Source organism: Sparus aurata, chromosome 8 (genome assembly GCF_900880675.1).
Source record: "Sparus aurata chromosome 8, fSpaAur1.1, whole genome shotgun sequence".
NCBI classification, from domain to species: Eukaryota; Metazoa; Chordata; class Actinopteri; order Spariformes; family Sparidae; genus Sparus; species Sparus aurata.
The window spans coordinates 7,329,191-7,344,332 of record NC_044194.1 but is presented as its reverse complement, the minus strand read 5'-3'; the positions used below and the strand labels follow the sequence as shown (position 1 = coordinate 7,344,332).

General features: G+C 44.7%; 1 protein-coding gene across 3 annotated transcripts; it reads right to left on the bottom strand.

The window, feature by feature from the left end:
• Nucleotides 1–221: 221 nt before the first annotated feature.
• On the bottom strand, nucleotides 222–15,083 carry rassf8a (Ras association domain family member 8a). Of its 3 annotated transcripts, none has more exons than XM_030426823.1 (6): nucleotides 14,626–15,083; nucleotides 8,862–9,064; nucleotides 6,039–6,844; nucleotides 5,642–5,839; nucleotides 4,476–4,611; nucleotides 222–2,686 (listed from the first exon to the last, which is right to left on the bottom strand). In XM_030426823.1, the coding sequence occupies exons 2-6, from the start codon at nucleotides 8,962–8,964 to the stop codon at nucleotides 2,565–2,567; spliced, it is 1,365 nt and encodes a 454-aa protein (XP_030282683.1). In that variant the 5' UTR covers nucleotides 8,965–9,064; nucleotides 14,626–15,083; the 3' UTR covers nucleotides 222–2,564. The 3 variants fall into 3 exon arrangements, with proteins under 3 accessions (XP_030282683.1, XP_030282681.1, XP_030282682.1); XM_030426821.1 differs by having other exon boundaries at nucleotides 4,476–4,620; nucleotides 14,626–15,081; XM_030426822.1 differs by having other exon boundaries at nucleotides 4,476–4,620; nucleotides 6,045–6,844; nucleotides 14,626–15,079.
• Between the last annotated feature and the right edge of the window lie 59 nt (nucleotides 15,084–15,142).

Sequence of the window (15,142 nt, the reverse complement as noted above, 5' to 3'; positions counted from 1 at the left end):
TTTTCATCCGTATGAATAATTTTGTCAGTCTTAAGACCTCGGCATCTTAAGTTTATTCCTTCTAGCGATCCAGAAGACCAATTTCTGCCAACTTTCAAGGTTTTAAAGTGTTATCCCTGCTGCCTCAAGGTGCAGCCTCCACTTTAAACTCTCTCGGCTCAAACTGCAACAAGGTTCAAGGTTCAGCGTCTTCTTTCCACGATTGAGAGTAACTTTGAAAGTTTCAGCCGATGCATGTTTGCCTTTATTTTCAACATCCTCTTATAAACCCAGGTGACATAGTTCACTATGCAGAGAATATGCATTTTTACACACGAGAACATTTCTTATCATTTCGCTCTTCTGCAGGGGGAAAAAAAAACAAAAGGTGGCTTTCCCCCTCAAGTCTATCCCAGCCATGTTGTGTCCACCATTACTGAGTAGATGTCTCCCTCTAGTGGTGAAAAGCTCGAGGAACATGCTGCTCCATACATCACAAACCCCGCCCCCCCTCCTCATTTACATCCACCAGCAAACACGTACGGTTACCACGAGCGCCTGCGGTGGCGCATCTCTTTTTTTTTTGTTTTTTTCGTCAGATGGTTTATTGAATCATGCAATCCTTTGTCATACCAGCAGCCACTTACAGCCAATACATCTGTCGACACTTTGCAGTATATTAAGGCAAGAAAAAAAAACATAAAAACAGGTTATATACAGCGACATCTTACAGTTCTCTAGAACATAAACAGGTTGTAAACAGCTACGTCTTCTTCGTCCCCGGGTGGAAAAATGCACACAAGTGGTTTCTTAAAGGGAAAATCCACCCAAATATATGCTATCATTGATTTTTTTAAAAAGGTCTCCTCTTTCAGTGAAAAGCAGAGAGAGAGACGCGCTGCAGTGGTGATGTGTTGCTGAACGCTACAGGGTGGACTTTTCCTTCTGTGTTACATCCACTGTTCATACCTGGTTGACAGCACTATAGTATACAGTATGTGTTGCAAATCAGATCACGAGTGAATGCAAGACACAGCACATAGTATCACGGTGACAATAATACAGTAGCAAAGTGGAAAAACAAAAGCACTATCATTGATGTTTCCTTCCACTGACATTTATATAAAATACTGACAGGTAAAACATAATTATAGTTTCCTGTTTGTTGCTGCGCTATTGCCGTTTTCTCTCTCCTAAAACATCGAGTGACATCTGACCTACGCTGACTACTGCTCATTGCTTCAACGTCCCTACTAAAGCTTCACTGTACATTATTTGAATACGCCGACTGGGGAATGGATTTAAGGCACTTTGATGTGAGTAGCAGCTGAACTACAACCTAAGAGGGGCTTCAGACCTTGGCTGTTCTGACTCTGCACACACGCACACACGCACGTCGATTTGATCACTGACTCGCCCACACTCTCACACACACACTGTAGCTGTAGCTATTCATTGTTTACATGCCACCATTTGTACATTTGTAGACTCGACTAATTGATTTTCTTACTGTACTGTGGGTGCTGTGCACATCCAGATATGGCTATATTAACGACACAATCATGCAACAAGACCTGCTAATCTTTGGCCAACCAATCCTTACAAGAAAAAAAACAAAAAAAACAATCAAGCGTAATACATTTGGCAAAAATATACTGTGTAGTCATCTTAACAACAACGACAACAAAAAGAAATCAGCTTAAGAGGATAATTAACTGGTTCATTATGCAGACATTACTGCAGGAATGAGCGCACTCCAATCTTTGTAACCGTGAATGCACAGTTTCGTAATAAAATAGAATAATTCACTAAATAAAGCTGAAAAGTAAGAAAACATATTTACAGTAAGCCATCATTTTGGTACATTACAGACAATGACATTCTTCGGTAACAAAACTATTAACCATTTGTGCATAGTTTGAACATGAACGGACAATCAGAGCTACAGGAATAAAATTCTGATATGCTAAAAATGAGAGATTCTAGCCAGTTTTACTACAGACACAAGTAGATCCTTCATTACTTTTATAAGAACCAGTCGTTATGCTGGGTAGAATGTATTCACTGCAGGAATTACACATGATTTTTAGGGATACAGTTCATAAGATTCACATACCAAGAATTCTCAAGAATACTGTTCAGAAGGCAATAGTTTGGAGTCATGATGCTAGTGAGAAACAATACAAATCATTCAGCAGGTACTAAAGTGGGAGTAAAAGTACATTAAGTGGATATGTTTATAAAGGGAGTCCACAACAGCCCGATGCGTAGAGTCCTTACATGTTCAGGGAGTGTGCGCCATGACAGACAACGCTGCTGTCCGCTGCGTGTCTTCTTCCTGTCATAGCTTCTAGCCTTTAATCCCACTAAGTGCTCCATGACTTCCATTTAAAAGATCAACACCAGTCCTTCACTAGTGGAGTCCTTACACCCAAGGTTGCCTTCATGTGATTGGGAAAACAGTGCATAGTAGTGTGCTACTGAGGTATCCTGTACAAAGATATCCACTTACAGATGTGTTCTCGAGTGAAATGGGCTCCAGGAGGGAGAAAAGATGTGTTTGGCCGCCACATATCGTGACCGCCTCACACGTAGATCCCCTCCGGGTTCAGGCCAGAGCTGAGAGGGTTGTGGAGGACCCGGAGGTGGCTGGACATCGTGTGTGACGACACGGGACGCTTCAGGGAACCAGTCAGGGGAACTAAATCTGAGGGTGAAAACGCATGAGAGAAAAACTTTAAAAACACTGTAAAATTAAAGTGTGCTTCAAAAGATGTGGCACTAAAAATAAAGTCCTTTTTAGAGTTTTTTAACTGATCAGATTTATTCTTATTTATTTATTTTACATTCTCATTCAATTGTATAATAAATACCCAGACTATAACTGATTTAAAAGAAATACAAAGCCTTAAATGGTGCTACATGATATCTCTGCTGAGGCGCCACCAGGGGGCAGTGCCGAGCCACACACAGAATCTGCCTCTGCGGTGAATTTTATGGCCGGGAGCAAAAAAAAAAAGCTTGCTGACTTTTCACACATGAACTGGAAGGTCACCAGAAGGACATGCAGACCCAGTTCATTACTTTTCACAGTTGAAATCCATTAAGTTTAATGAAGAGGAGGATGCGATGATGGAGAGCATGTCACGGAAGATTATTTGGAGAGCGATTCATGAAAGTGAAAGTTCCTTTATATTAACACAAGTTATCAGATGTTTTGGCAGTGGGCATGTTGGATAGGAACTTAATTAACCTAGGAGTGCCTGAACATAAACATTTAAAGGTCTCATATTTTGAAATGCAGGTTCTTACTTTCAATATTGGTGTCTACTAGAAAATGTTTACATGCTTTAATGTTCAAAAAACACATCGCCGTCGACTGTTCAGAGAGAGGGTGATTAAAGGTGTTGTCTTCAAGGACCCCAGTCTGCTCTGATTGGTCAGCTCTCACAGGCATGAGCAGAAACTGCCCACTGTGTACCAGGATCAGCTTTTCTGGTGTTTTTGCAACCACAAGCAACCATCTTTTTGCTTTCAAGCTTTAATCTACAAGCTGGTGGTTATGTCCCGCGGTTACAACACATAATGCGCAGCTCTGCTCTCACCTCATACTTCCTCAGAGTCAGTCTAAATTACCATATGTCAGTGATTATATTGTTACTGTATAGTTTTGGATGTGGACAGCCGCTGTCTGACAGCTATCCCATCATTCACTGCTCTGAGTTTATGTATCGTCTCTCTTGCGAGTCTCTGTAGGCTGATGGAGCTTTGGTTGACTGAGCCCATCACAGAAACTGCTGAGCATGTGATAGAGGGACAGCGTGATGGAAGGAGTGAGGGATGGACGGAGAGAGCAGGGTGAATGAATGACGCCACGCCTGCCCTTATCCAGGCAGCTGTTGGCATGGAGACTGTAATTGCCACTGGAGTGGGTAAAAACTAATACTATACTCTCCACTACCCCTGCCCACATCCCATACTCTCTATCACAACCTCTCTCTCTCTCTGTCAGGCACACATACACACACACACACACACACACACACACACACACACACACACACACACACACACACACACACACTAAGCTGAGTCATTTTCTCTCAGCAGGCTGTCGAGGCATGAGGTAGAAAAATAATAAGTGCCTTGATGGAACAGACAGACTTTACTCATGCACGGGCGGACTCAGACTGGACTTCAGTAAAAGTAAGTCATGTGTCTCCAGTGAGAAAAGCAGCCACAGAACAACATCTATCCTCACAACATGCACGTTCCCATGTGATGAAGTTGTAAATCCTGTCTTGGGTCAGACCGGTTCAGCTCAGTTAGTCTGAACTGACCCTCTGTGTCACTGACTACATGCTGTACCTACAAGGTCAGTTACCTAACTGGTCATTTTTAAAGCATGCCCTAAAACGGCGGCTAAATGTTTCAGTCCAAATTCCTCAGGAGAACATAAATCCACCCCATTAATGTTTAAAATAAAATGTTATTACCTATCCCGTGACTGCTGTGAGTACTCTCATCCTCGGAGGGTTCAGCCGGCAGAACTGTGACCTTGGTGCCGGTCTGCTTGATGAACTGCTGCAGGTTAACCTGCCTCAGCTCTTTGGTCAGCTGTTCCAGCTCGTGCTGCATGTCCTTCAATGAAACAGCATGAGAGAGTGGTGCTCCAGGGGACAAGAAAACATGACGAGCAGCTTGAAACTAACTAAACAGTGCCAGTCACAGATTGTATGAGGCTGTGCTTGAGAATCGTGGCGTTGGGACATTCGCAAGGTTATTTTAAATCCCCAAGATATTTGTAAATCTTAGTTATTGTGCAACCGTACTGTTATATTTATCTTATTCATTTTGTTTAACCAATTAAAATCATCTCTTCAATGGCGATGCAAGTGAGACAAAGACAGACACTCATGACTGACAATTGTAGTGCTGACTAAAAATACAGTGTCATGAGTCAAGGTCACATTTATAAATCCTTTTTCTCACGTTTTCTGTTTGTATTATTGAAACACACACAAGACAGAACCTCATTTTACATACAACAAACGAATCAGACACAAATTTCTGAAAATAATGAGCATTAATTGACCAAAAATAGCATTTTATAAGCATATATTCGTCAGCATGATTTAGCATCATGATGAACAGTTTCAAAAAAGGTGTAAATTGACGCAGCATTACCAGAGATATTGTCTTTTATGATTCCAATAATTTCACTTCCTTGTCAAAACCTGGTGCCTTCATTAAGCGCAGCTCAAGTAGTGATTCATGTGTGTTATGATAGCAGCTGCTAGTGAAGAAATAGATACAAAGTGGGCTACAGAAGTCTCGTGAGCTCACTTTTTACTCATTTTTACAAACATTTCTTTCAAACTTGTATCCTTCAGCCAACGCACATCACTTGAGGCAATTTATCATATTTCACGCAGCTCCCTCTGGAGCCCCGAGAGGCTTTATACAACCTTTTTAACATATGCAGTAGAACTGTAAACAGACCTCACTGTAAAAAAAAAAAAAACCTCATCAAACTGGCAGGGAGTTGGCGTCATGCTGTGTGATGATTCAGACGAACAGATGCTTTAATGCATTTTCACTGATAGATAGTCTCCTCAGTGGCTATGAGAAATAAGTAATGTAAGCATGAAGTATATCTTACCTGCAGTTTCTTGCTGCTCTGTCCAAGAGACCTGTCCACGGCTCTGCAGCTGCTCTCCAGCTGGACCGCCTGTCTCTCCTGGGCCTTCAGTTCCGCTTTGACCCTGAGGACCTGAGCCCGGGCCTCGGCCTCGCTCACCCACTGGGTCTCCTGCCGCTCCCTCTGTAGACGCTCCTCCTCCAGGCCTGCCTCTACACTCTGATGGGACAGAGACAAACAGATATGGAAAAACAAAGAGACCACCGACTACACACATCACTAGAAAAACAGCTGAACAACTATGATGAAAAAAAGGAAGAAAGGTATTGTTATTCTATGATTGTTAGCTGGTTGCTTTGCATTTTCCCGAAACTATTTGTTTGTTCAATATCCCAAAAATCTCCCAAACATAGCACACCTGTACCATTGCCAGCTTTTCTTCGATGTCCAGTTCGCAGCCCTGCAGGCGTCCTCGTAGCTCCTGCAGTCGTTCCTCCAGCTGTCTCTCACTCTCCATCTCAATCTGCAGCTCAGTGGCCCAAAACTCCTCCTCCTCCATCTCCACCTCATTCTTCCTCAGATGTTTCTCTAGCCTCAGGATCTCCTCTATCAACCCTCCTCCTCCTCCTCCACCTGGGTCCCCAATGCACCCTCCACCTCGTCCCAGTCGCCCTTCAGCCCAGGCCTGGAGCTCAGCCTCATAGGCCTCCAGCTTTGTTTCCAGCACATTGAGAGTCTCTCTCTGCAAGCCGACCAGTCTGACCAGATCTTCCATGCGACAGGCCCACAGGCCAGGTGATGCACTCCCGATGGCCGGTCCTGCATGGTGGTGATTTCCACCATTTCCCAGGAGAAGCCTTCGTTTAGCCTCAGCCTCTCCGATTCTGCCTCCGCTCAGTATCTCCCTAAGGCCTCTGGGCGCTCCGGTGAATGTGAGAGACTTGCGGCGCGGTTCGCGGCGGCGGAGGGAGCGATCGTTGGGGTGACGAAGCTTAGCAAGGGGAGGGAGGCTCTGCCGATGCAGCCCACGCTCAGGCCCCCTGAGAGGAGGTCCTTCTGAGGGAGGTCGTTCAGTCAGGGAGGGGCCGGTGCGATGTAGGATCAGCTGGACATCACCAGCGTACTGACCCCAGGTGTTCAGAGACACCACAGGGCTCTCGTGCGGGGCGAGGTGACGCTCGGTGTCCCGCCATTTTTCTACCAGAGTGTATCTCCCAGTGCGACCTGTAAACAACACAACAGAACAAACCACTTTTTTAAAAATGTCTTTTAATGGAGTCTCATGCTGGCAGATGGTTTCGACAAACTGTAAGGATACTGACTGAGACCTATTTTGCTTTTTCAGTTTTTTCCTTTTCTTCATTGTTTTATATTCTTGTGCATCCAGAAAGTTAACTAAGAAGTTTTGAAAGTTAAAAACGTCAAAGTCTGCACCAAAAGAAGCTCCTCTCTCCCTCGTCAGAAGTCCAGCCTTTAATTTAGTGACTTCTTGACATCACACTATGTCACCATGACCCTCACTAGCTGACCAATCAGAGACTCTAATATGTCAACAGCATGAAACAGGAATTACGACCCTGTGTCCATCAAATGTTCAGATGCCCGTTGGAGTCATGCTTTTTCGGCCAAGCATGTTGTCGCATGTTTTTGGCAAACAACAACGCGTTTGAGTGAGATGTTTCAACAAAACAGTAAAAACTCAGGCTGGAAAACAAAACAATGAGCTAAAAGACGCTAAAGGCTGCATAGATCTGCAAAGCTGGATTTTTGTAATTGGTATCAGAACTATGAACAGCCGTTTAATTTTACATTCGATTCAATGTTTGTAAGAAATACATTTATTAATGCTTTTTACGGAAACTTAGACACAAAGCTTGCAAGTAGTATGTCGACATAAGCACTCGTAAAATGCCAAAGTACTAAATCAGTACTGATGTCTGATCACTTGACGTGGTGCATGTATTTCTAAGAGGGAAAAAGGCAGAGGAGGGGGCTCAGAAGTGCCGCTTTCTCAGTTTGGCAGGAGACTGAGGGATGAGTCAGACTTTCCCTCCTCCTTCCCTGCGCTTTGTGGGAAGTGATGTCAATACAGCCTGTTCAAGTGCCCCCGTTCCTGAAGAAGAGCCATATGGGAAGGGAGGGGGTGCTCAGATCCACGACAGTACCAATGAAAGCCTTCGACTGTGACCCACTGCATCACAGCAGGAGCTTAACATGTAGGCAGGACACTTCTTTACCTCGTGAGGATTTCTTTTCAGGACACAAAAGGTAATTTGGAGAGCGTTTTAGTTAAATTAGCTGTTGGTTGACGAATGCGTAACGACAGAATTTATGAAAAAGGCTTCTATTGTTTTCTACTTTCAACTTCGACGAAAACTGCTTAAGTTACTAGAAGGCAATAACAGTAAACATCCAAGAGCTTATGATGCATTAAATGGGAGAGACATTTTTAGACTAACAGTCTGCCCTCATGAACAAAAGACTTTAAGTTGGAGGTGAAGCTAACCTGGAGGTATTATACTATCTACAGTCCGACCAACTTGGTCAGTTTTTTTAACCACATGCATTGCTTAAATTTAACCAGAGCTCCACTCCAGAAGCAGTTAAATAAGACTGAGAAGTAAAGTGACAAAAACGGCTTTAGATCAATTCAGCAAAGCAGACGTGGGAATTGTCATTTACCTTCCCGACACTATCAACTATCAACTATCAACTATCAACTATCAACAAATGTAGGTTTGCTGAAATCTGATTAAAGTTACACACGTTGCTTGTAGTTTATTGATATTGGCTGCTTTGGTTGTAAAACATCTGTTGTGTACTTGCCAAATCCCAATAAAGCATTTAACACTGTATGTGAGGCACTTCTGATGCTGGTATCAGTATTGGAACAACCCTTTGTGAAACCAACACACCAGGATGTGTCTCACATCAGTGGTGTAACTTCGTCAACGAATCAGAAGTCTGCAATCTTCGAGTTGTACACCACAATGTTTTCCAACATGATATTGGACTTATTGATGATAGAAAGCCTTTGTTTTGAAACATCTTCCTAGATTTACAAAAAAAATGCTCATTAATTGAGTAAGATTGTGTTACATTACATTGAAGCAACTGGGTACGGGTGCTCGCTGCATGAGGAAGTAAACATTACAACTCTGTGGAAAGTTCTAACAGCATTGTTTGTTTGTGTTTCAGGTGTGCTTGTGTGTGTGTGTGTGTGTGTGTGTAAATTACCTACCTATGGCCTGAGCCAGAGCAATCACCACTTCCTGGCAGGTGGTTGCTTCGGTGACCCCGCACACGACCCTCTGGACTCCGTCCACCCAGACCTTGAGCTCCATGTTGGGTCAGAAGCGAGGGGGCCGGTTGTGGTGTGTTGGCCCCGACATTATTGAAGGCTCCAGTGGTGCAGGGCAGCCGAAGCCCCTTCCGGCTACTTCACTGGGGAGGAAGCGCGACGGGAAACAGGAAGCAGTTAGTCAGGATGTGCTCAAGGCTGCAGTCATAATGCTCAGTCGGCCTTAAAGCATTAAGACACACAGAGATGTGAACAGTTGTGGTAACACCTTCTAATCCCAGTCGTCAAATAAGTAGAAAATAAAAGGCACATTCAGGCTATTTCAGCCGTAGCTGAAGGTAAAAGGATAGTCCAGTCGAGAATGGACTCTACAGCCCGGCATGCCAAGACCAGCTGGCCATAACGCTGTTGTTTTGTTCTTCTCTATGAATAGGTACATGTCTGTTGGGGGTGCAGGAAGAGTCTGCCAGCAGACATTCCCAAGTCCAGTTCCTGCTTTTGTACCACCAATTACATGCGAGCAGGAAGATTGACTCAGTGACACAGAGAGAACTGAAACAGAGAGTGAAACAGAGGAGGTGTGAAAGCGTGATTAAAAAATGAAAAAAAAGGGAGAGCCGGAAGAATCACAACACATGGGAGTAGAGTGGGGGTTGTTTTTGATGTCGCAGTTATTTTCACTGTTGTGTAACACATGTAGCACGGCAGAGCTGCAACGATTACTCAATTCACTGATTAGTCACTCAAACTACAATTTAAACTACTTGGAAAATCAACGGTTTCATATAAAACTCTCAAACATTCGGTAGCTCCAGCTTCTTAAATGTAAGGATTTGCTGCTTTTCTTTCATTATTGTCATTTCCAAAAAGCAAATGAAGAGTTTCTGAACTGGTGGTTGGACACAGTTTGACAGAATCTGAAGTCTTTTTGGGTTCTGAGAAATTGTGAGAAATGTTCTGAGACATTAGAACAGTCAATACTATAATAAAGTACAACTACAACAAAGAAAAATACTATTGATGGACTGTCTTCAAAAAGTATGAAGTATATACATTTCTGACAAACTCAGCTTTGTTAACCGGTAACTCACATGACCAGATTCACAAATCAAACATTAAACATGTGAATAATGACTACGGCCATAACACAGTGTATGAAACAGCGATCCAGGTGGAGGGATCCATCAAAGCCTTCTTCAAGGACAGAGTACTGGGAGGGAATGAATGGCATGTCCCCAGATCTGTATCACTCTCCATGGATCTAACCTTCACTGCACCTACACTACAGAGTCAAAAGGTCCTTTTGTTCGCCAACCCCCCACCAATTACACCTCCCCCAGCCCGCGTATTCCCCAACCACATTCACAAAGTCACGCACACACACACACACGAACACACACACACACACACACACACACACACACACACACACACACCCTGCACCAATTGCTTTTCTAAATATGGTAAAGACATTAGGGAGTACTTCAAAATAACATTCTGAAGAGTTCCACTAACAGATGGAGCAGCAACGAATGATTATCTTAGTTCAATTTTTCTTTCCAGTTCATTAATTGTTTACTTCATAAAAGATACCCATCACAAGTTCCCAAAGACGAAGATGACAGCTTCTAATTGCTTGTTTTTTCCTGACTTATGGTCGAAAACTAAAAAAGGCATCACGTGAGGCAATGAGAAGCAGCAAATCCTCACATCTGAGACAGTGATACAGTGGCGAATGCTTGGCATTGTTGCTTAATGAATGACTTAAAGGATTAATAGAATATTAAAATTGTTTTTTAATTTTCATTTGACTGCCTCACTGATTAATCAACTAATCATTCCAACCCTACACACAAACAAAACAAAGCCTTGGGCAGCTCTCAGATTTAGAGATTCAGGTGTGCATAAGGTGCACAAACGTACAGTCGGTGTCTCATTATGTACTAATCCAACACAGTCTGTACATTTGTATGTACACGGACGGCATCTTTGTCTGCGGCCTGGCTCCTGATTACTCTATTCTTGGTGTTCACAGCTGGTTGGAAAGTGCTTTTGTCCTTCATTTCAGACTGCCCTTAAATGGCATTAAATGGCTGAAAGGATGGAGAGGAACAGGAAAATAGTCACACACAAGCACACTGAGTGAGATTTTTTTTTCTGCAGTGACCCAAAACACTGTCACCATTTTGTTTAACCCTCTTTTCCAGGGGGACGTGGACGCAATAATAGGGACTGAGTGGGTCTTGATGCAAAGCAGGCATGGTGGATCAGCGGGGGGGGGAGAACGTTTGGACACACTGAAGGGGGGGGAAGGAGAAAGTGCCTAAAGAAAATACAACACTGTGTCGGAGGGATTTACAAGAACCCCTGCATGAAATCATGCACGCTGCATGTGTTTTGATTAAAAACACAATTTTTTGCGCAGAAACACAAGAGAGACAGTTGTTCAAACCAAAACAGAACATTTCAAAACAGACGGGCTGCTTTGATGCCTCTTCCTTGCAGAAGCCCAACAAGACCCAGCGGGGCATTTATAAATGTCACTTGCTCCGGTCTCGTAACATTCATATTCATTAACATTAACCCAGAAAACCCAACTGATGATACAGGCACAGTGGTGCGGGGCAGAGTGCCATCCTGAGCTCTGCAGGCTCCGTTCCTCTGGCCTGTCAAAGCCACAGCCTGGGGAGATGCCCGCTCCCTGATTTGTGCTGCTCGTCTGCTGCCAGAGCGGCATTTCATGAGACAGAGGAGGGCTTAAATTCCCCTGAATTCTATCTAAGCTCCGTTGAGAAGATGATCAACGGCAGCAAACCATCAAACTCAATCATTCTACTCTCGTATTGGTTCACTGGTTGTTGACTCAAGATGCATTTCTTCTGGAGAGCGGTGAGGTGAACAGCCGGCTGCTGGTGACGATTCTCCAGGCCTACAGGAGCACACCGAGCTGGCAGGGAAAAGACTTCGAGTGGCTGCTGGTGTAAACAACCTACCATATGCTCCGGTGGGTGTTCCAACACCACCACCACCACCAGCACCACAATGCTGTGACATACACCATGAAGGGATACTGTCGGAGTTTCTAACTGTAGGAGCTTTAAGCATGGCACCGCTTCCTCTGAGGATTTACAGTCTGTCACGCATCACGTACTGGCCTGAGGATCGTGGAGTTTAGCCGTCTGCTGAACAAGGGGGCATTTGAAGAAAACAAAATGGGGCATTCATTACATTTAAACAAAACCGAGACTGAGGTCGACTCGGGAAAATGCCTGCGGGGCAGCGACTGAACCGAGTTGAGCAAAATGATCTCACAGGAAACCATCAATGTTCCACAAGTACAGCGTCCCTGAATAGACGCTATTACACACCAGCTCTTCCTCGCCATTGTTCACAAGGTGGAAAACAATGCAGCCCGCGCTGAAAGAATTTACTGGATATTCGAGTAGCTGATTAGAACTGGAAACTAATTTGTAATAGTTCCTCACATTCAAAACTCCCCCACACTGCTGTTCAATTAAAGACAATGGGATGCTTCATACAGACTGATGAGACATAAGTCTGTTCAAGTACTTAAACCTTGTTGCCTATTGCTAACCAAACTTTAATTTAAATTGCGCTCCCTGTAGAGCAACATGTAATTACTAGCAATTTATACGCGGCTGTAATTGGTAACAGATCTGTTGTGAAACAGATCTCTGTGAGCAGCCAAAGACAGACGCTGGTTTTATTGTGGAGGCGCTGGTGGCGGCTCAGTTGGAGCTAACTGGAGAAATCTCTTTCCTCGCTTTCAATTCCTCCATATTGTCGTCAAGTGCTGCAGCTGCGGTGTAATCCCTGGGCCTAAAACACATCGGGACGGCAACAGTCGAACCTTAATGAGAGAATCGCTGACAAGATGGGAACCCTGTGGCTAAGAGTTGAGGGGTCTTGCAAGAGGGGAGGAGACAGAAGCAGACGAGATAGTCATCAGCATGCCAGCCTCTGCAAAGGTAAACGAAGCAGAGCAGGGCAAAGACTGTTGCCAGAGAGGAGGCCTTGATCCTGAAGGGGTGGCGTCTGATAGCGTCCAGGATATGCATTCCTGGGCTGTGAGAATGCAACGGGCCATGACTAAGAGACAAGAAGGGCTATGGGTCCCTCAGCTCTGCGATCTTGCCTCTGCAACAGGCAAACGGCACTTCAGCAAACTGCATCCAATCGAAAAGAGCGTTATCAAATAAAAAAACAAAAAGATGAAGCGATGTTTCAAATGGTTTTCTATTTTTTTGAGGACGTTTTTTAAAAGCCCCTCTTGTGCACGATGTCGGCTTCCTCTCAGATAATAAAGTGTCGCACCTGAATTAGTCGCAACACAATGACCATGTCTGCAATAAAGACAACTGTTACACCAGAACCATTAAAGGTGACACTGTACCGGCACCTAACTGGAGAAAGACAGTCGCCAACTATAGACGCAAAAAAGGCACAAGCATCGTCTGACATTTCCTCACAATTTCCCAGTCAAAGTGCTCACTCTCGCTCCGGTCTTTAGATTGGGGGTGTTTGGGATTAAACCCAAGTCCAGTCACGCTACAGACTGCACCCTGAGAGCTCTGCAGTGGCCCCTGGCCTGAAGCAAACCGCCCTCTTTCTCTCTCTCTCTCTGCCTGGCTGATATTAAACTATTAGGCGCTGGAGCTGCCTCCCCCCCATTTGGGAGGTCAGCGCTGGCAGGATCTCGAACATCTGGACGGCACGTTCAGCCAGCAATAAATGCCGCCTTTGTTCCCTTGCCATATTCGCTGCTCACTAGCCAGCTTTGAAGAGCCAGCGGGGCGGGCGGCAGGCTCCTGCACTGGGGCAGCAGCACAGCGGGGCAACACGGGGCCTCTGGCCAAGGTTTACATGTTACAGCGGTTTGTGGAACATCTCATCTGGTGCTGGATCACACGCTCTCGCATGTAAGCATTTATAGAAGTGAAATGGGTTTTACAACGGCAGCTGAAATGGCAGCCACACACAGGAGTTGTTTATTTTTTGTCTCCCCAGTCTGAACTGAAGGTAGTTCCTTTGCAAGCCTGGTCTTCACGGTGCTATGAAACGCAGTCGCAAAGGTCCACTGATTTTTTTTCTATTTCCAGACTCGAGCAGTCCTCGAGGATCACAAAGCATTTAAAAAAAAAAAAAAAAAAAAAAAGCCTTGGCTGAGTGCAGCAACTCCACAGGTTGGTTCTGCTGCACCTGGTGTGTGTTAAGAGCACTAGGGGCTTTAGAGAAGAGAGAACTGTGAGCGGTTCTGTATCTAGATGTTATGATTTCTGGTGTGTAAAAGGTTTTAGAGACAGCAGAAGATGCTGAACCTGATTTGAGACAATAGTCCACAACGAAAAAAAGAGAAAAAAAATCTGCAAAACACAGTAAACAACAATCTGAATCACATTAAAACACTTTATAACGCATGTATAACTGCTCTTATTCACCAAACTAACACATGAGACATCATTAAAAAGCAGTATGCGCTGGATGTTTGGACATTTGGTGTTGTGCTGCTGTCGAGTGGGACGAGGCTGGAGAGAAATGGCGATAACGGGCTGCTCTTAGTGGGCTCACAGAGTAGCAGAACTATTCTACTACACAAATGTTCCCGTTATCTCAGCGCCCCCCTCCTCCTACAACTACAACAGGGCTCAGCTGCCATTATTAGCACCGTGTCATGGTCTTTTACCTTTTCTTTTCTTTCTTTTCTTTTATGCCGCAGACAGGATTAGAGTCAGTGTTTCCTCTCCGGGCTGAACTTTGGGCTGGAAACACAGGTAAGAGGCGTGAATTCCGCAAAATGTGTCCTTCTTCTTCAGCATCGCCCAGTAAATCACTTCCCAACGAACTGCGACAAAGTAACGCTGCTGCCGCTGCTGCTGCTGCTGCTGGACACAAAGACGCGGAGGGGAGAAAAAGAGGCGCTCACAGCCGCGTCCGGAGACACAAACCAGGACGTTTGTGTCCAGAAGTTTGCGTCCGTCCTCTCGTGTGCGCGAGTCTTCTGCGGTCTCACCCGTGAGCTGCGGAAAAAGCCCCTCTCCCCCGTTTCAGTACTCCTGCTGGTAAATACATCGCATTGGAACTGGGACACCGCAAGGCATTGTGGACTGTTTAAAGCTGCAATACACTGTGAGGAGGAGGAGGTGGAGGAAGAGGAGGAGGAGGAGGAGGAGGAGAGGGGCTCGAGCCAACTTTTATACATG